We start from the raw sequence: 20,955 nt of genomic DNA on the forward strand, positions 1-20,955 counted from the left end.
GGAGCAGTCTTATTAGCAGACTAGAGCAGAAAATAGAAGGAAGATAGTGAAAGAAAGGGGTTGGTCCAAAGAGAAGAGTATTTCTTATACTAGATGGGTTAATCTTTTCAAACAAGCTTGTGAAATCAGGGCCCACAACAATTTGTCTTTTAGAAAAAAATTATTATTAGAGCAGAATAATCATTACATTCAAAATAATGGACATTTGTACAAAAGTAGAGTCATACGGTCAGCAGTGGACCAAAATTAGTAAAAATACATCTACAAAGTACTGTCAGAGTAACATTTTATGATGACAAAACCCGTAGCTAAAAGATACGGTACAAAACAAGTGTTTAATCCAGCAAAGAGAAGAGAAACTAGATCAAGGGTAACAACAACTCTGAGAAACTCATATGCAGAGTAATGCAAGTACAGAATTGTTAAACCCTGTGCTACATTAGCTGACCTTCATCTTCACCATTATACAAACAAATCCCTTTAGTTACTGGTTTTTGGTACTTCTCTGAGGATCTGGCACACTGGGAAGCAATTTCAGGAAGTGCATTTTACAGGTGCATACAGCAGTTCTCCAGGTAGTTTTAACATTAAAACGCAGGCTTGTTCATGTACTCTTCCACTGTCTGGGGAAAAAAAAAAAAAAAAAAAAAAAAAAAAAAAAAAAAAGAAACAAACAACTGATGCATTATGGAGTGGTACAGTAACATTCAAACCAACCCCCTTGTCCTCTTTGAAGACAGTTGTAGTTTTGCATGGAATAAGATCAGATTAATTAAAATCTAGAAGTAATAACCTTTAACAGCATTTTAGAATCTGATTTTCAAATCACAACATACCATGGTTGTGGCTAAACTCATCATGTCTAGCTGGCCTTGGTATATAGCTGGCTTAGTTTCATGTGCAAATGCCAGAACCCTGTGAAAAACTGTTTGACTTGCATAGTATGTCCCTAGCTAGCTCTACCAGCGTGCTGTTTCCTTCAGTATTACAATGCACCCGTCGCTACCTAGGAGAAAATGAAGTAAATCCATCACATTCAACTGCTTTTGACATTCCTGGCTCAACAGTACAAGTTAGGGAAGAGAATTCCTGCATGGTTCTGAATAAAGGTTAGATATCTGTGCCCTGTAGAAAAACTACACAGGTCAGGTGTTTATTAATGAAAGCAGAGTTTGCCAGCACATAGTCTTTCCAATTTTAAATGTTAATAGTAGGTCATCTGTTTCCAATGGATTAGTGAAACAGAACAGATTTTTCTGTATTTATATATACATATGTATACATAAAATATAATCTTAGATTATGTTCTTATATAAATATCTTAAGATATGCCTTAAACTATTTCTTAATATAATATCTGAGAAACTCTAGCAGTTAAACCACAAGAGAGCAACAGCAGTATATGAGGAGCCTCCAGATGATTCTGCAAGGGGGTTGAATTGAAAGCTTATGTAACTGCTACCTTAACTGCACTGTTGTACCTACTGAAACTGAATGTAAGACACATTTGGATAATTAAGTACCAGAAGTGCTTAGCTGTATTTTAAGCTCCTGTCAAACAAGGAAGATGTAGGAAGATGAAGTGTTTGCCTTTTGTCTTCCTCCGCCTTACCTCCTGCAACATGTCAGAGTCTTCTATGGCTTTCACTGCAGACCTCTTTGAAGTTTCTTGTACTTCTCCACCAATTATAAACTCATCAAGAATAAAATAAGCTTTTTCAAAATTAAAGATAATATCCAGCTCGCACACCTGCCAGAATAAAAGGACACCCCACATTTAAATCACATTATAAGCAATACTGGGCCAAAAGTTGTTAAGAAGATCAAATGTATTCAACATATGCACTCTCGTGGCAGGTAGCAGGATGAAGAAAGATACTTTATATTATGTAATATTGCAGCTTCTGCACATATTCTCTTCACATATATAGCCTAGGCTTACAGCAAAGATATTTCACTTATTATATTTTATATAATACACGACATTCATACTGCTTTTCAGAGAACAAAGCTGACTTCCTAGCCTACTAACCTTGTAATAGGTCTTATATAGCACTTGTAATATGGGTTACATACGTTCATGCACAGTTTCACACAGCAAGAGAAATTCCCTGTCCTAGTGACCTTACAGCCACCAACCGCTTTTTTGTTTTGAGGCAGTACCAACATGAGTCATGGCACCATGATTTAAATAAGAGATAAATTAAGGTAGTGGTAACAATTTCAAAAATATTCATAGAAAAGATGGGTCTCTTGTAGTCTTTAAAGACTTACTGAAAGACTTATTTGGACCTTCTTCAGGTCTTTTCTTTAAAAAAATACCCACTTTATCTCTTTCCTCTTTATATGTCCTTAATTGTTACACATTATTATGAAATAAACAAAATCAGTATACCTGAAGATGTCAGGACAGAGAATTAAAGTACAGCCACCCAGCATTTTTTTTAAGTAGTTTTCCTCAAGCTTTCTCCTCAAATTCTATGCCAAGACAGATATACAATGCATCAAGATTAATTGGGGGGGGGGGGGGAGGGGGTCAGAAAGCATAGAAAAACAATCTTATGATAGTTTCAGCACTATTTTATAAATATTCTTACAATGAATTTCACTCTGGATTGAGAAAGTCTACAGGGCAAGTAGTGCCTATGGAAACACAAACCAAAATAGTTTATCTGCTTATCAGACAGCCAGGAATGCGGTTCATGGGAGAAAGTGAAACCTACATTTCCAAAGTATCTGTCCAGAAGCTCTACATATCGATGAACGACCTCTAGTGTCAAGAGCTCATTATCCTGGTCTTCTATTGCACAACAAAAATACAAACTGGCATACCTAGGCAAACAAAGGCAAAAATGTGAGAGTGAACAGTGGGATCTTCAGTGCTCTGCTCATCTTTTAGAAGTTACGCAAATGACAGTTAACGTCTATTTGGTCTCTAAAATAATATTCTTTCATTCTTACAGTGTCCCAGAAAACACTTGAAAAGATCAGATAATTTAAACAACTTATTAATTTAGTTAGAAGAACAAACTCCACCCTTGGCAAAATGGGATACCTCCAACACTGGTCTTAAAATAAACAGTAAATCAGCAATACTTTAAGCTCTCCCTCACCTGCTGTAATAGCACTACAGTAAGTGGGGTCAATTAAACTGTAGGATGAGTTACTGCTCTTTATTAAAAAATAAAAATAAAGGCAAAAATAAAGGTGGAGAGAGGCACATCTCAGCAAGCCTGCTGGCTATCAAATGACTGACAGTGTTTTACATAGGGCCAGAAAGCATGAAGCTGCTTAGACTGAACAATCTTCATCACTAACTTGCAGCAAAACTTTATGTTTAAATCAACCCAAGGTGGGAGTAACGATCTGCATGAAACTCCTTGGTGATGTGGCTGGAGGCCCAGCTTGTCACAGCATCTGGTCAGATGTTTACATCCATCACTTCACAGCACGGAACTCAATTTTTGCTAAATGGGAGATGCTGCTTAATTTGTACAGTGTGCTATACCTTAAGGCTACTTTTGTTTGCTACAACTTTACAAGAACTAACAGCCAGTTAATGCTAACCATGGTGTAACTGGGGGCCAGGGATTTGTCTGGAAAAGGAAATGGGAAGTAACACTTCCCAGAGCAACAAATATGTCAAAGACGAAATTTGACAAAACATTGAAAGTGCCTCAGAACAGCTCCTGCAACCTCCCAGAGAGCCTGATACAGCTCAGCACGTGTCTCAGCAAGCTACCTTGGGGAATTAGAAGAAGCAGTGAAGCCTAAAGCCTTCTAACAGAATTTCGACCACTAACGCTTATTAGGTTACTCCCATTTTTCTCATTTGACAGATTGTACAAGTATTTTTCAGCCCACAATTTACCTACTGATTTATCCAGGGACACGGTGCTGTTATACACAGTTAGATTGCCAATGGCAGGCTCCTACTAGCTTAGTTTAGCACTTAGGGTTTTGTTTGCTGTTTTTCTTAAAGCGAGCCCTTATTTTTCCTCTTCTAGCACGTGTTATTTATATGAATAGTAATTATATGTTCTCATAAAATTACTCACACCTTTTGTAAACAAGCTTGAGATCTTTCCAGTCAACAAAACTACTTGTTTTTTGATTGCGAGACAAAATAATCTGAACAATTTCTCGAACGATCTTTTTCTTCTCTTTATCAGGTAGTGTCGTATACCATTTCTGAAGCCTTAATTTCCCCTGCCGGCTGAAGAGCAGTATAAAGTGTATCTAGAGTAAACAAAGCAACATAGTTAATGCTAGGGCCACAGCCAGAGAAGAGCATTCCTCCGCCTAATGCCGGAAAACTGTGAGATCTTAGCGAAGGCACCTGCAGCCCTGATGTGACGTTTGGACGTGGCATCAGCAAGGTCTGGGGGAAGTTGAGCGTGGGAGGAGAAATCCCTCCCCTCTCCTGTTTCTTCCCCCGGCAGCTCTCCCCTCCCTGTGGGACCTCTCCCCTAGGCATCCCCTTTGCATCCTCTCCCACCCGTCCTCCCTTACCTTGTGCAGACAGCAGCTTTGCTTCCTATTCCGCCACGACCCTGGGAACAGGCGGAGCATCACCACTTTGCAGTGGTGAGAAGAGGGTCCCAGTCCCTCCTCCAGCAAGATTAGACATCTTAGTGAAAGGAATAAAGACTTGTATACAACAGGGCTAGGCAGATCAAGGATGCAGCGTGGCACAAGACTAGAAGTATGAATACCTAGATAGTAAACAAAATCACCAACAATTCTGGTCTTGTGCTATTTCAGGTCACAAACAAAGCAGCATGTTCCTAGGAGAGGCTGTAACGAGCAGGAGAAACCAACTACTTTGGAAAGGGAGCTTGACTAGTTTTACTACAGAAATCACCAGATTATGAAAGATGATCGTGATGACAAAGGACACACCTCAGTGACCAAGGATATTGTGGTAAATAAAGCATGATACGTACACTGTTCTAAATTTCAGTTTTAAAGCTAGCCATAATTTTACATGGTTTTACCCATGATTTTTTCATGCTTAGCATTAGCAGTATTATTGAAATACAGAAGCGCTAGCTTTTAAATGCCAGTGAGACTTTGGGAAAAAAGTATCGATTCACATTTATACAAATACCTTTATTAGCAGATTAAAATAACTGACCATACTAAGTCTTTAAGAAGTACAGTAAGTCATCTACCCACAGCATAGACATGGCTTTAGGAATGCAGGAAATCTGTTTGAGGATGACATGATGTCCTCTGCTAAATGAAGAAAAAAAACCACCCTGAACAAACTAGCAGCGATAAGAGATGCTTCCAATGGCTGAAGACACTGTGAACTGCCCTGTTCTTGACAGGTATCCCCATTGGTTTTCTCACCAGTACCAATGCTTGAAAGCCAGGGACTTGCAGGAAGGATGTTTAACCGTAGTCACAGCCACGTGCACGTTGACGGGCACACTGCCACTTGTCTGTGCAGAGATGAGGCTTCCCCTGATGCTGGGAGGACGAAGGAGAAGCACAGGAGCCTCATTTTCCTCAGTTGCTCCCAATCCTTGCAAACTCCAAACAGAAGAGCTGGCAGGTCCCTTGCCACATCCCCATTCCCATTAGTTTAGCCTTACGCTTCCCTACAGCTTCTCAGTCTACACCCTAATCCCTTCCCCCTCTTGTTTTCTATTCCAGCTTATTGCTGTACCTATAATTCCCCATCACTCCATCTCCCCAGTGAGGATTAAAGTTAATGTTCACAATTACTATCAAGATTACAATGCAGATTTCTGTAAAGATAAAATCATTCTACGCTCTGGTGAAGTCCAAGCAGAGAAGTACACCAGAGAAGTTTCTATGTAAAAGGCAGAAAAAAAAAAAAAAAAAGAAGCAGCTACTGGGTTTTAAACAAAGCATTCATTCATAATTCAGAACCATTCTCTAGCTATTAAGTCACATAGTTGTTGAGTAGTCCGGAGATAAGAGTTCTGACTATACTGAGAAAGACTTCAAGTGTAGGATCATTTTAGGGAAAGGTGGACTGTTTTATTCATGTGTGCCAATGGCAGGATCAACTGCTGGAAATATGGCTCTTGCCATCATTAGTCTAATGCGCTTGATAAAATTACAAGGATTTTGTAGCTGCCTTGTGTTGAGTCCTGTAATACTCTCCAGATGAGCCTGCTAAATCAAAACTATGCTGCTGGCAGTACACATGGCCTGATTACAGTGAAGATCAAAGTACCATGTTCTTGTCTTTGTTCAAATTACCAACTGGGTTCTGACATGGTAATATTCCAGCTGTCAGGGTTACCCCTTCCCAGTGGATGAAGGGACAGTACTTACTGTCCATACACTTGTCTACTGGGATGAGCTGGATGAATGAAAGACTACTTTGCACAGCACATTAACTCCAAAGCCTTCATAAAGATGAATGCATTTTGAAAAACAGAGTGTAAGTTCTGCAGATAAGAGCAGCAGGTCAGTGGGTGTCCATTCAAAAGCAATCAGGCACAGGTAGGAGCTATTTGATAAACAAATTTCTAAAAACATGGTGAATCATACAGGAGAGGATGATCAGATTTGGCTGAAAATGCAGGGAATTAGTCAATGAATCCCTATCAAAAGCTGACAGCATGTTCAGCATAACAAGATCGTGCTGTTTGAGACATCTGCAGAAAGAAAGCTATTTGCCTGCAGTGCTTCAATAGGGGAAGATAATGAAAGGGTATTCTGGTTTAGGTTCAGCTGTTGACTCAACAGACCTTAAATCTAAGTGCCTGCAAGTAACACATGTATCTCCAGGAGATATATGTATATGACCTTATGCCTCTAAAAGTTTAAATACCAACAAGCCAGGGAATTACTGTGAATATTACCACCATTTTCTGACCAGTTTACTTCAGCATGTTACGTTTTACCCACAGGAAAGTGAGCTGCTCTCCATTTAAAATTGCTTTGAAAACTCCACTGTTTCATATAAAGATGCAGTTGATGTTTCACCACCACTTTCATGAGCAGAGGCAACAATCTTTGCAATCAGAAAATACCCATTAATGCTCCTAAACACATCAAGATTCATACACAACCTTCAAAAATTCTATCTTTTGGGTCTCCCATCCCACACTGTTTCATATGCAGAATATAACTGCATACCTTATAAGGCAATTTTACTATTATAGAAGTATATACAGCTAGAAAATAGATAAGAGCCTCTGCTGTAGTCCATTTCTAATTTTACAGCCTATGGCAAAATAGCATACCCTCAAGCCTAGGTACATATTCCTGGGCAGCTGAGAGCTCCTGTAACAAACCAACATATTAGAAAGTTGCAGATACTTAGAAAATATTGGGGTGGGGGTGGGGGGTGGTGTTCCTCTTTTGACTCTTATTCCTTTTTCTAATTTCTAAAATCCATTCAATCTGGGCAATTAGGAGGTAAAAAATATTTCATTCTCAAGAGGTTAAAAATGGCTTAATTCCTGTAAGCGTAAGTATCCAATTGCTGTAAGTGTTGTTTCATTCAGTTCAGCTTTGCTCTGCCCAGCCACACTGACACGATACAACACATTCCTCACTCTCATAGCTCTGTTCATTACAGCTCACTGGGAAGATTTTGATGCATCAATAAACCTGGAAATGTTGACGTACTGAACAAACACAAATCTATCGGCTCATCTGTTCCTTGCTCCTTGACTGTGAAAACATATTTGCTTTCCTATAGTGCTAATGACAAGATGGATGTTGATTAAAGAATTTTTGGTTGGTTTTCAGCAGCCAAACTACAAACAGAGGTAGATTATCCTGCAATGTTTTACTCAGCTTTAAAAGTGCTAATTCCAGAGGAAAACAAAGGCAAATTACTTGCTTCAAGCAAAATACCTTTAAAGCAGGGTGCTTGGTTTCCTTTCCTACTGTTCTAGAGCGTGCTGGCTGTGACTAACCATCACCAGACCCAGGGGCGACACCAGAGAGAATTTTTAGGTCCAAGCCTGAGTGGGTCGGGATGAGGCGTGCAGTTCCTATGGGAGCATTGGCTGCCATCACATGTGGAGTCTGTAGGAGACAAGCTTTGGTCTGGGAGCTGAGTGTAATTTTATTAGCTTGTTTTACTGAATCAGACCCAACCACCTACAGTACTGTGCAAAATGATCTCCATAAACATCAGTAAGCAGCCTAAATGACTGCATTTTATATTTGTAGGCCATTATTTTCTAGTTGCAAAAACGTGTTTTTGGTTTTTTAAATCAAGCTTTTAAACCAGATTTCTAAACCTGAACTCTATCCCCTTGTCACGCATCTCTGAATCAACTGCAGCTGTAAGTTACATAATAGGTTGGAAAGTTATGGGGCCTTCTCTTTTATGGAGATCTACAAAACTGTACCAGGATAACAAACACCACCCTTAGTTTCAGGGCTACAAAAAAATCAAATGGTAGACTTCGACACAAAATAATTTAACAGGAAATAGAACAGACATCAAAAATGCAAAACACAGAAGGTTTACATGTACACAAACAGCAAATGTAAGAAAAATATGTAAAAAACTAATACACACTGTGATTTTTTTTCCACCTTCCTTGGGAGACCTTTCCCTCCTTTTGCTAATGGGCTGTCATGATCTGACAAGCAGCTCTCCCAAGCTTGTCTCCTGGGCTGTCCCCTGGAGGTCCCCTTTGGTGCAGCTTTCTCCAGTATGTGGCCATTTGACACTCCAGACTGATGAAACGCTTTACAGTTGGCTCACCGGTTTCAAACTCGCATCATTTGTTGCTTTTACAGAGGTTTTAAAACTTAACCTAACCTGTACTGCAATGTTTAGCACAACTGCCTAAAGGACCCCAGTCTATATTCTATTAGACACAGAACAAACCACCTGTAGGGATATCAAAAGATGACTACATGGGAAGACAAAGCGGCTTTCCTGACTCCCAGGGTCATTTCTGCAGTTTACCGTCCAATGACATAAACATGTAAAAGACGTCACATTTCTTCCGGTGAGGTGAACTCCAGGGGTCAATGCAGCGAGGCTCTAATTCTCCCCACTGTTGAGAAAGAACGTGCGCTAGAAAAGCTTCTCCTCCTCCTCCTGTAATTCAACCTGCATAACATTTGCTGACTGGTTTCAAACCTGTTTTCTGGCATCTGGCTGCTCCAGGTCCCTTGATGGGAGAGGAGGACTGGGAAATGGGAGGACTCCAAGGAGCCTAAGGGAATGGAAGGCAGAACAGCAGTTGGTGGCTGGAAGACTGTGAAAAGCAAGCAACCTTCTGTTTGCTGGGTGCTTGGTTGGGGCAAGGATTTCCTCGGCTAGGCAGCTCTGCCAGTCCAGCAGCACTGGGTTTAGACTCTGCTTCAGCTATAACCTTTCTGAATTCAGTTAAGAGCCCTCCCAAATCAAAGTCACCTTTGTAAAACAGAAAGATTCCTGAAATTCACAAGTTAACTAAAATTTGCAAATTAGGAATTACTATCCTAAACCAAACAGCTTGACAGAACTCGTAAACTCTAAGTTTTCCTTAAAAACTTTCCGTTTGAGCCTGCTGCTGCCAGTAGGGCAACAGGCAATATATGACATGCTAATAAAGAAAAACTCATAGACCGCGTAAAGAGGGAAGTGGGATGAAAAAAGCCACACCTTCAGCTGCTGACATGACAACAGCTGCTGACAGAAGCCTGGGGAAAACCAGACTGACTGGCTGTACCTGGCGGAGAGGAAGCGACTTTTTATGATAAAGTCCTCTATTAAATTATTCTGACTCCCTTGAAGCCTGTTTGATCTTCTGGCACTGTTTTAGTGTCGTTGAGTTCATATTCTGCTTATCTTTTACTAGTTGTCATTCTTTCCTCTGATATGAAAGAATGTATTTCCCAACATAGGCAGCTGTCCAGAATTTTTTTTTGTTAGTATTTATTTTTACATCATGTCTGAAAATGAACAAAACCTGCTTTCCTTACATTATTTCTTTTAAAAAGTATGAACATCCAAATTATGCCAGCCATTAGCTCATTTTGTTTTCTCCCAAATATTTGAAGAAAAAAAAAAATTGCTTTTAGTTTTTGCTTAGTTTAGTGTTATTTTTGGAGGGAGGGAAGAAAATACTGAAATTTTTCCAGAAAAAAAGAATAGCTATACTGTGAACACACAGATGGTTTGGAAAGCCAGGCATTTAGGTTGAAACAAGAAAGAGGTACTGAACAGACATCTATTGACCTAATGTATTAACAATCTAGCCACATCAGGAAGAGACACAATAACAACGCACTGAAGTACAGGTATTTTGGTATTCTACTGCTGCTTAAAGTCCCCATCTGGCTACTGACCTTTAATATATACACTCTGGGGTTTTAGGGACTTTTAAAGCAATTATGTAAAATCCAAACCAGGCTACTTTATTAAAAATATTAATACCCTTACATGTTTACTCTGTTACTAAAACTTTCATTCACAGCAACACAGAAGCCAACAGGTATGCTTGTTAAATACTGTAGAATCTCAGCTTTAAAATTTAAAACATGTACTTAGTCTGTATGATGTAAGCAAATAAGAAAAAAGAAAATAAGTGAAAAAACAGCAACCCCAAAATACCAAAGCAGCATGTTGCTGCCTAACTGGCACAGAATTCTTTCTCACTTAATCTCCATTAGAAACATTTCTGAACAATTTCCCCTAAACAATACATCCAAAGTCCATGCAATAAAAGCTGTGCCAGATGATTACGGTCACATGTGACTATAGTTACATATTGATTTTATGCTTTTCACGATGCAGAAGTCACCCTTATCTTATTACTGAAGATTTTAAATTGACCAGCATACTAGCATTTAAAGGATATTTACACCATATACTATTGATTCAGCCAACAACCTTCTTGATAGCCTCCCTTGTGTTAAATAAAACTGTAATCAAAACAGTATAGCTGAGCTCAAGTTCTGAACCAAAAACATCCTGAAGCTCCTCACTTCTGATCCCTACGCAAGGATCAGAAAACAAAGCTCAAGGAAGCCATTAGTGCCCCACAAGCTCCCTCCAGCTCTGCTCCTGCTTATAGGTGTCTCCAGCAGGTCTAGTCCTCCTGACCTTGGCTCATTTCTCATAAACTGCTAGCATTCCTTCAACAACACCCTCCCTACAGTACAGGCATGCTTGTGCCTCCTCCTCCTCACAGGTTGCTGGGCATCCCACGAACAGCAAAGCCAGGTTTCGGGCACCTCTCCGGAGAGGAGAGATAACACAGCTTTCCAAGACAGCTCCTAAGATGTAGATGCAAGCAATGACATCCAGTTTTTACAGAGGATAATTATTCTCAGTTTTCTTAAATCAGTGCTTTCTTATTCCTGCAAGTGGAATTACTCATTTCTAGACAATAAGCAAGGACAGATCCAGGCAGGGAGTTTGCATAAAAGCTGCCTCAGACTCTGCAATTTGACAGCAGGCCAGTGACCGCACTACAGCCGTGTGAACCAGAGACAGCACTCACACCTTCAGCCTCGGCTCCAGGGACAGACAGTTGCAGGGATGCTAGCTGACTGACCCTACAGAAAGCAGCACAATTTGAAGACATTCAGAACATTTATTGACTAGGTAATCACTTCCCTTCTGCCTCCTGGGCTGGGCTCTCAGAGGCATTATTTGTTTATAAATTTTTGGGAGGCAGTGGAAAATATTCATTAGGCTGCTCTAAGGAGGTGGAGACCAGGGGAGAGGCTGAACAAGCTGCAGAGAGTTACCCCTAATTCACTATAACCCAAGTGTACTTTACAGGCACAATAAGGCATCTTCCCAGTCTGTTCCTTGAACACCTGGTGAAGAAACGGAGCTAAAATCTAGCCCAAAGGACTCTGGCAAAAGGTGCAGCCTCTTTTATTCTCATTTCCAGTTTGTCTTATCAGTTATTTGCAAAGCCCTGCTACGTGAAGGCTCTGCAGGGCCCTTCCATTGCCTCTGACCTTTCGAGGAGCAAAGTTAAAATGCTTTGCTCTGGGACAGGGCGGGCACACCAGAAGGTGATGAGTTTCCCCGGCTCCTCAGACAGCTGACAGATAGTGCTTCAACCCCGGGACACCTGTGCCTGCTGGAGCAGGAACACTGCAGGTCTGCAGCAGCCTCACACCCATTCCTCCAGCTTCCAACAGATGCTCACAGAAAACCTGAGCTCTGGAAGGACCAAAGATACACCTGATCACAGATGTGAATGACTCTGAGAGAGCACAGGAGTAATTTTTTGGCAACATTGTAGCTCTTCATTTAGGCATTTTCAATAGAGACATTCTCAATTTTCCATTTTAAAATGGCATTTTTTCATTAAGGTAAAAAAACAACATGGATTTAATAACCTAAACATAAAAAAGCAACCATTGTTTACAGAAGGAAGGGCCAGAGCACAGGATCTCACAAAATGTTTTATGCTGGCCCAAAATTTAGCCTCCGGAATGAAAAAGTGGACCAAAAATTAATTCTGCTATTCATCTGGGTCTTGTCATGAGACTTGGAGGAAAAGAAATGCCTGAGGTACTGCCCCTTCCCCATCCCCATCTCCTGAGCCCAGCTGCTGTTGAGTTGTGAGTTTCATGTCTCCACTCCCATGAGCTCAGAGCAGACAGGCAGACACTCACCCAACACTTCACATGTTCTCCTTCCAGCAGGCAGCCTTGCAAGACAAAGGCAAGGTGAATTTCTGCATTTTCTTCAAACAAAACCGATGCCATTTCTCATTCCCTTGTGGTTCGTGTCTACCGCTCGCCTCAGGGGACTAAGCAGAGGGTGATGACCATACAGGAGTTCCTGTGCTGGTTAACAAGAGCCATCGATAACTGCTAGTGTCTGAGCAAAACTACCTTCAAGCTCCTATGGCAAGCAGCAAGGCAACAACAGGAATTTACTGGCTGGTGAAGAAGGATTTTAATGCCCTGTCTTCTCTTCTCAGGCCTGAACAGAGGACTGCAGATGGACATCCTACACAAGTTCAGCAAGTTAGAGAAGAAAAAAAGACTGGTGTGTAGAGTACCTGGGGTTATGTCTGTGATACTGAGAAACATAAATCCAGGACATACTAGGCCAGAAAGACATGTCTGGCCAGAAAGGCGCGTCAAGCTTGCCTTCAAACACACAAATGTAAATTTTATTTTCCCATCCTACCCCCGTGACTCTGCATGCTATATTCCTACTCAGAAATGAAATACCATTTGTGCATGACCGGATCTTGCACCTCTATAAACTGCAACTTCTGCAAAAATGCAAAGGCCCGGGGTGGCCACTCAAAAAAGCATACACCCAAAGCAGCCAAGTAAATGGAGACGACAGCCTGCAGGAATAGGACAGTAGGGAAATGAATGGGCAGGGATGGTAATTAGTAGCTGTGCATATGTGATACAGAAAGAATTCTTTTCACAGGAGCAGTACAGTTTTAATTTAGGCATCACTGGGAAGACCACAAGAGGCACAGAAATGCCTGATGTACATGCCAAAGCATAAACCTTGTAAGTACTTCGGGGAGGAGCAGCTCTACCTGCCCTCCCTGCCCCATCAGTTTCCTCAGTACTTTCATCATTTTGACCCTTTGCTGCTCTTGCACATAACTGGTGCCTTCAGAAGGCAGAAGGTCTATGGGATGGTTTATAAAGCATGGGATTTTGAAGTAGTTAGAGTAAAGGTACAGAAAAGCAGCAAACATTTACATGGTCCACATGCTTGGCAGCATTTTCTTGCCTCCTTATAGCCCCGGCTGCCCGTTACCCCTCCTTCCAGCCCTCTTCAGGCATTTGCCTACCCCAGATGCCATGGCTTTCTCCAAAGCCCTCCAGGCACTCCACAACCTAGTAACTCCTGGCTCTGAGACATGCCTACAATTTCCTTATTTGTGAGTGAATATATAAAAAAAGTGACTTAAGCAAAGAATCAGCAGATCACCTATAACATTTCATTTGCTTTCCGGAAGTGAGCTCATTACTCAGAGAGAGTACAGTGTGCATCGCAATTACTGCATAGCCAGCCAGTCCAGAGTGGTCTCTAGCTTAACGGTGACAACCTGTAATGACAGCGAGTACTTGAGAGAGAATATCCACAACTGGAAGAGGACCACATCAATAGTCAGAGATTACAGACTTCCTGAGAAGGACCCTAAAAAACATTTTTCCTAGCAAATCCTACAATATGGTATTCAAAGTCCAACTGAATGACAGGTAGTAACTGAATACCAGATTATGGATCACCCCCTGAGCAGTACTCTGATCTGAGCAGCTTCCAGAAGGGGAGAGCATAAGTAACAGGGCATGTGTAAAATCATTGTGGTAGTCCTGTCTCCAGGAATCACAGGTTTAAGGATTCAGGTCCAGAAACTGGATCCAGACAACCTACCTGTGGACCCATCCTCTATGAACTGCCTAACTACCAGGACACCCACAGCACCCTTGGCAGTGGATTAAAAACATTAATCCAGACTGTGTGAAAAAGTATTCTTTTTTGTTTTCTTTACATTTAGTGCATAAAAATTTCACAGGATGTACCCTGACTCTTCTTGTAGCAACCATTCTTTATAGCGTTCATGATTTCATGCATTTCTATTACTTCCCCTGTAGTCATCTCTTTCTAAGCTGAAAAGTCCATCTACTCAGGATCTTCCAAAAAGGATGCCGTTCCATTACCATCATCTACTCCCACACTAATAGTTCACAAGATAAATAAACAAAGAAATACCACATGGACTTCCTTTTTCTTTTTTTTTTTTTTTTTCCCCCATGTAGAATGCTGCCTCAAACAACAGGAATCATTTATTTGTAATTTCCTCTCCTTCCCTCATTTATTCTAATTTGCTGTCCTTCTTGTCTTTCAGAGGTAAATGCCTAGAGGCAAAGTTCATCATCTTTGCTAGGCCAATACACAGCTGTATCACAGAGTGGAAAAAACCCAGTTATTCTTCGAACTCTAGATAGTAAATTCTGTGCAGCATTGAAAACATCTTTTGCAGAGCTGTGTCTATTTTAACAATTAAAAGCACTGAGACTGTTGGTGAGTTCAATATGCAGAACAGCTGAGAGTTCATTTCCAAACACCAGGCAGGTGTCAGCAACTTCTGTCACTTCAACCAATATTTCACCCAAACTTCTAGATCAGTGACTGGTATCAAATGTCTTGCTAAGTGGAAACAGTGCTTGCCCACTTCTATTTAGGCCAAGTACATTTTTAGAGTTCCTGTGCCCAATGGGATTCTTTTGATCTTTCTCCAGGGTTTCAGATCATGCCCACAAGCACTAATTTTTCTCACTGTTCTGATGAGCAGCACAGGGAGGAGTGAATCAGGCCCTTTACTATGGAAGCACCAATTCTGCACTCAAAGCTACGCAAGCAGAGCCATGTACTGTCATGAAAGTAATACTGATAACACTGAGGTGGCAGTAGGATCAAGGTGTTGCAACACTTACAGGCATGAAAGACTACAGCAACACATGTCCTTGGGGAAATTAATCATTTTCTCCTCTCTGCTCTCTCCCTGCTCTTCAACTTTGTTGAGACAGCAATCCTTCAGGACATGTTTCTCTGCTGCACCCATGTATGTCAGGGAGCAGAATTTAGTCTCTTTTCTAAAAAGTCGTTTTTTTTTTTTAATGTAACACAAAGTAGCAGCCAGGCAGAAAAGCTGTCTGTCTTAGCAGGATGTGAAGTTAGCTTTGCTAAACAGATTTTTTCCTGAAACTTCCCTGGAAATCTGCAACAGAGCAAACAATTGTAACAACCCTCTTGCTAAAACACAGTACCATTTGCACAAGTACCTTCCATTCAGATCTCAAAACACAGAAAAAAGGTGGCAAGCACAACCATGTCATTCCAAACTGGAGGAACCGATCTACAGAGAGTTTAAATGACCTGTTGAAAGTTCTTCACTCCTGAGACTGAATAAGGCTTATTCTTGGTTCGTAACCCAGTAACCCTTATTTCTTGACATGTAACCCAGTGTAACAACCCTTTCATGGAGACTGGATGACAGACAGAGGAATTTTAAGTGAAAGCATACCCTGACAAAAGCAGCCTTTCATCAGCACTGATTCTACAACAGGAGAACAGGCAAGGCTGACAGCAGTAGTTAATGTAACAATACCAGCAAGGGTTTGTACTATGACCTCAGAAAAGGAAAAAAAAAAAAATTATTAATTGTAAGAATGCACACTCACCTTATAAAATTGTAACAATCAATACAGCAGTCTCCAAATTGTCAGTAAGCAGCACTATGGTAAGCAGCACTCCCTTGGGACCATCGTGAGTGCTTTGAAAACTGGCATTTGTGAAGGGAGGGTTCTGAGATCAACTTCCCTGAAATCAGCTCCCGTATTTACTGAGCTTCAAGGGCAAAATAGGAACTCCAGTTGTTTACATAAACTTTACCCGAGGGCAGTGGATATGTAGGGCTGTCTCAGGGTGTAATCGGTAAGGTTGTATCTATATAGGGACTTAAGGTGTGGAGACCGCATTGCCATCTGTAAATTCATTACTGTGCATATTCTATTTGCAAATGTAATGACAGGTACACCTTTCTAAATACACTAGACTTAACACATACTTAGCATTCTGGCTAAACCACTGAAAAGAAACGAGTAGCTCTGCCTTTGAAGATAGAGACAAACAACACAACTTGGCCTCCGATGAAGGAGTTGAGAGACTTCTGTTCAGGTGCACTGCCAGTTACTGGCATTACAGATGCACATAATAGGCAAACTGTGCAAGACAGCACCTCGGGGCATGCTTGCAGAACCCGCCCCAAGTCTGAATTATCAAGCAGCTAGAAGGTTTCTCAATTAAGAGGCATCCCCGACCATCTTGCTGCTCGAAAGCCTGAAGTCCTCCTTGGGGAAAAGCTGGCCATTATTCAGAGGATACTGGTCATCACACTTAACAAAAGAGAATAGCCATGGCAACTTTTCCGATCCCAGCAAACCACCACCAGGCACAGCACTGGAGAGCCAAAGGGCCTCCCTCCAGGGATGCTGCCTGTCAGCCCTTTAAGCTGAAGGGCTGCTGCCCCCTTCCATGCCAAGACGAGCGGCTGCTGCCGCCTCTACCCAGCCGCGGAGCCGGGTTGCGCACGTAGACTGCTTGCCAATAGACAACACGTGAGGAACAGAACCAGACCCACACGCTCTCTCACAGACGTGTTGCTCGATGGAAAGGCAGAGCCAAGTTCCGACCACCCCCGTGAGAGACCAGGCAGTTGAGCAGAGGCACCCGAGCTAGAGGCAGGGCTGCCACCCAAGCTCTCCACTCACCCGGCACCAGGGAATACACAGGAGGAAAAGCTCTTCCCAATGCTCCCACCACCCGAAAACCCGCTGCCCAACACCACTCTGCTTTGACGCCAGAGCCAGCCAAAAGACACAGATCCATATGAAACCACATTCGATCCTCCTCCAAGCACTGGAGCAGACCTGAACCTCAGCTCCTCAAGTTACAGGAAGACTTTATAAAACCTCTCTCTGTCACAGCCTTGTCTTCCTGGTTGGCTACGACAGGCTGTCAGCGTGACCCGAGCTTACCCCGAGGGTCAGAAGACAGAAAGGAAAAGAATATAGCTTTCGTTTCCTCAAAACAGGTGCAAACCTTGTTCAAACCCGCTTGGAAATAACATTTCTGCTTCGCGGAGCAGCCGGCACGGCCCTAGCAGACAGGCTGGCACGCACTTTCTAAAGAACACGTTTTACCTCTAAAGCCAACTCGGATTATTCCAGCAGAACGACTTTTCAAAAACCCCCAAGTTTCGTTCTTCCCAAGCACAAACGAGCCGCTGCCGCACCGTTTCGGGACCACCCCCAAGCCCCCGGCACGCCAGGACAGGGGTATTCGGCTGGCAGAGCCAGGTTTGAGCCCACCTCCGCGGGGACTTGGCTTTTTCGGGCAGCCCGCAAACACTTCTGTTTGCTTTAGGCTCTTGGGGCAGCAACGTCCGGGCCGGCCCCGCCGAGGGTCTGCCCCCGGCCCAGCCCCGGCTCTCCGCCCCGGGCGGAGGAACCCGGTCCCCGCAGCTCTAAGGCGAAGCCCGGAGAACGCGCCCGTCGAGGGGGGCTGCGCCGCCGGCCCGGCCGCGGCACCGGGCGGGGGGGAAGGCGGTTGCGGCGGGGCAGGGGGCCGCTGCTCCCGCCCGGCCCCGGCCCACTTACCATGGTGCGGCGGCGGCGGCGGCAGGCTGGGAGCCGGCCCGGCCCGACCCGACCCGGCCCGGCTGGCTGCCGGCCGGCCCCCTCCCTCCCGCCCGCCCTGCCTCCCTCCCCGCCCCGCGCCGCGCCAGGTGAGGCCCCGGCCGCATCGCGCCTTCCCACAATGCCCCGAAAGGGAACTGCCCGGGCGCCTCCTCCCCGCCGCCGTCGGGCCGGGGCTCCCGCCGGGGGAGGCCGTGGGGGCCGCGGCGGTGAGCCGGCCCGAGATGCCAGCGAGGAGGACGAGAGAGCGGCTGTGGGCGGGAGCGGGCTGCCCGCGCTCTTCCCGCCGGGGCGGCGGGCAGAAGGCGTCGCCGGGGCCCTGCGGCGTCCGTCGGGCCTTCGGCTGCCTGGTGGCGAGAGGCCGCCGAGGGGCGACGGCGGCGTCCGCCCCCGCTTCCCCCGCTGCGCTCCCGGGAGAAGGGAGGCAGGGCGTGGGCGAAAGGGCGGGTTTGGACAGAGAGACAGGACAGCGGCAGCGTGGCCTCGCCGGGGCACGGCTTCCCCGCGGACCGCTCGTCTCTGGGAAGCGAGGGTGCCGACGGCAGGCAGGGGCTGCCGGGACCCCGACTCCGGCTGTCACTCTGTACCGGCGTTAACCGCTCAAAGGATGCCGTTCGTGCCCTCCGCTGGCTCTAGCTACTGCCAAGCGTTCATACCCTGAAGACGCTCCGCTAGAGCTGCAGGCAGGATTGCTCGGCAGCCCGTCTCCATCCGAATGAAACGCGGATAGTTTAAATACCTTAAATGGCTGGGCTTTGCTAACCCGTGCTTTCTGATGGAGTTGGATGAGAGAGCAAGACATGAGCAGCTCTACCGGTAGATCAGCAAATCCCTGTAACCTCTGGCAGGGATTTGCTGATAAGCAGCTGGTGCCAAAAGAATGTGCAACATCCACAGACTCAGCACGTGAATCAAAAGCCCTAAATCCAGGCCTAAGGCTTCTCAAGCTCTTACCAGGAGTCTGATCCAGATGCAAACTACCACATGAGCATAAAATGAGGAGACTTAGGACATTCAAGTCCCACGTCCGTAGTCTAAAGGAGAGATGCTCCTTTAGAGCATGCACAGCATGCATCCAGCCCCGAGTGCGGTGTGTCTGGATTCAGGATATGGTTCCCATCTGCTCCGGGCAGAGCTGTGCCCTGCTCTTCTGTGCAGTGCTAGGTGCCTCTGAGTCACCAGTGAGAAAGGGAAATCCAAAGGAGCTCAGGGACTCCAGGGGACACTGCAGCGTCAATGGCTGACACTGGTGGAACCCATCTTCAGCCTCTGGCTTCAGCAAAGGGGGGGGGGGGGGGGCGGGGAGAGGTCCCTCGGTCAAAAGCAATTGTGCGTGCATGGCTGAGAGGGCAACTGGGCTGAAATCCACTCCCAGTTGGAAATGGTTGTTTGCAAGAGCAGAGAGCATATGCTGGGGTGTGCTCCTTATGCTTATTTAACAGTGTGGAGGTAATTTCCACATTTCCCTAAACATGCATGACCCTTCTCCTCTCTGCCCTCCAAAAGCTTTGGTTTGGTCTGTATAGACGTGCTGTTCATAGAGCCCTTCACTGCTGCTTGCTCAGTTCTGTATGTTCCAACCCCATCCCACCAAGCAGCATGACGCATGCTGCGCTGTGATGCTGCCAGCTGCTGAGCGCTCTGGTTTCGCTTCTGGAGTGCACAACACAAGAAGTACGAGTCCCAGCTGCCTACAGATCTCACTGACACTTCATCTGCTGACTTGCCTCTGGCCTTTGTCACTTCCTGAGTACACATCCCGAGCCCATAAAGCAGCACTATCTACAGACCGCAGGAACACGCCTGCCTTTTACTGCACAGCTGTGGTGCAGCACACTGCATCACGCTGCCGGACAGCACTGGCCTCACTGGTTTTGCTGGAACACCCTCTTGCCTTCAGTGAGGCTGCCACACACGTGGCTACTGCTATCAGCATCTGGTAAAGTAGGCCAAAAGCTTTTGCTGGATTCTCTGAAAGATAGCTGGGATGAGTAAACAGGCCACACAAAGTGCCACAGTACCCATGCTGCCTTCCTCAGGAGGTAAACATCTGGCTTCTGCACAATCACAGTCATGCTCCTGTCCCTTGCAGCCCCCAGCTCAACCCACTGTGGCCTATGCGGAACAACAGAGAGCTGCCTCTGCATTTAAACCCCTAACATTCCTCACTGGTGGCAAATGTGGAATGTCCACAGATACCACTGTGGCATTGGGAAAGCCATCTCTCTCTGAACACTCAGAACTGCAGTTGTACTCCAGATGTGGGGCATCAAGACTTTCATCTCCAAAATGAACTCAAGGAATGAACATTCCCCTCACCCCACACCTCCTAACCACCCCACCCCCCCCAACCCCCCCAAGTTTCATGAAAACACCTCTGTTCAGCAACCTACATTTTAGCTATGTAATTTACTCCAATGATGGACAACAATGTTTTTTTGCTTAACAGCTACTTCCCAATAATCTTACTTTTCTATGCAAAGAGCTTACCTAATTAGGCCCATGAACTCAAGAAAACTAGCCTGCTGCTTTTGTGTTTTTGCAGGTACATCAGAAAAAAAGCAGCAGCAGCAGCAAACACATCATGCATACAGTGCACATTAACAGCAGTGGCCAGCATCAACCCGTTATGGCCAATCTTGCAGGTTAGCAGAGAAAAGAATTTTGCTGCCCTACAGAAACAAGGCTGCAGATACAGGATCATGTCTAAATTAGATGCTTTCCCGCACAGAAAGCCAGGCTGTATTTAATGACTGGCTAACTAGAAGTGGCAAGGAGTTGGAATTCTGTCCTCCCCGCCTCTCC

The 20,955-nt window shown here is 44.4% G+C and overlaps 1 protein-coding gene across 4 annotated transcripts; it reads right to left on the reverse strand.

The window, feature by feature from the left end:
* Window positions 1–141: 141 nt before the first annotated feature.
* On the reverse strand, window positions 142–19,130 carry AP1S3 (adaptor related protein complex 1 subunit sigma 3). 4 transcript variants are annotated; one of them, XM_049803700.1, is made up of 6 exons: window positions 5,356–5,365; window positions 4,513–4,797; window positions 4,061–4,239; window positions 2,724–2,832; window positions 1,613–1,750; window positions 142–623 (listed from the first exon to the last, which is right to left on the reverse strand). In XM_049803700.1, the coding sequence occupies exons 2-6, from the start codon at window positions 4,570–4,572 to the stop codon at window positions 588–590; spliced, it is 522 nt and encodes a 173-aa protein (XP_049659657.1). In that variant the 5' UTR covers window positions 4,573–4,797; window positions 5,356–5,365; the 3' UTR covers window positions 142–587. The 4 variants fall into 4 exon arrangements, with proteins under 4 accessions (XP_049659657.1, XP_049659655.1, XP_049659658.1 ...); XM_049803698.1 differs by lacking the exons at window positions 4,513–4,797; window positions 5,356–5,365 and adding an exon at window positions 18,890–19,130; XM_049803701.1 differs by lacking the exons at window positions 4,513–4,797; window positions 5,356–5,365 and adding an exon at window positions 18,112–18,190.
* Between the last annotated feature and the right edge of the window lie 1,825 nt (window positions 19,131–20,955).

This window comes from Accipiter gentilis, chromosome 6 (assembly GCF_929443795.1).
Source record: "Accipiter gentilis chromosome 6, bAccGen1.1, whole genome shotgun sequence".
Classification (NCBI taxonomy): Eukaryota; Metazoa; Chordata; class Aves; order Accipitriformes; family Accipitridae; genus Astur; species Astur gentilis.

What these genes read in the sequence shown, in the direction of transcription:
- AP1S3 (XM_049803698.1), bottom strand. Translation starts at nt 18,952, where the DNA reads ATGTCTTGCTCTCTCATCCAACTCCATCAGAAAGCACGGGTTAGCAAA. An exon ending in GCAAAGCCCAGCCATTTAAG is followed by an intron (nt 4,240 to 18,889) that starts GTATTTAAACTA and finishes TGTTTACTCTAG; the next exon opens with ATACACTTTATACTGCTCTT. An exon ending in CTCAAGCTTGTTTACAAAAG is followed by an intron (nt 2,833 to 4,060) that starts GTGTGAGTAATT and finishes TTGTTTGCCTAG; the next exon opens with GTATGCCAGTTTGTATTTTT.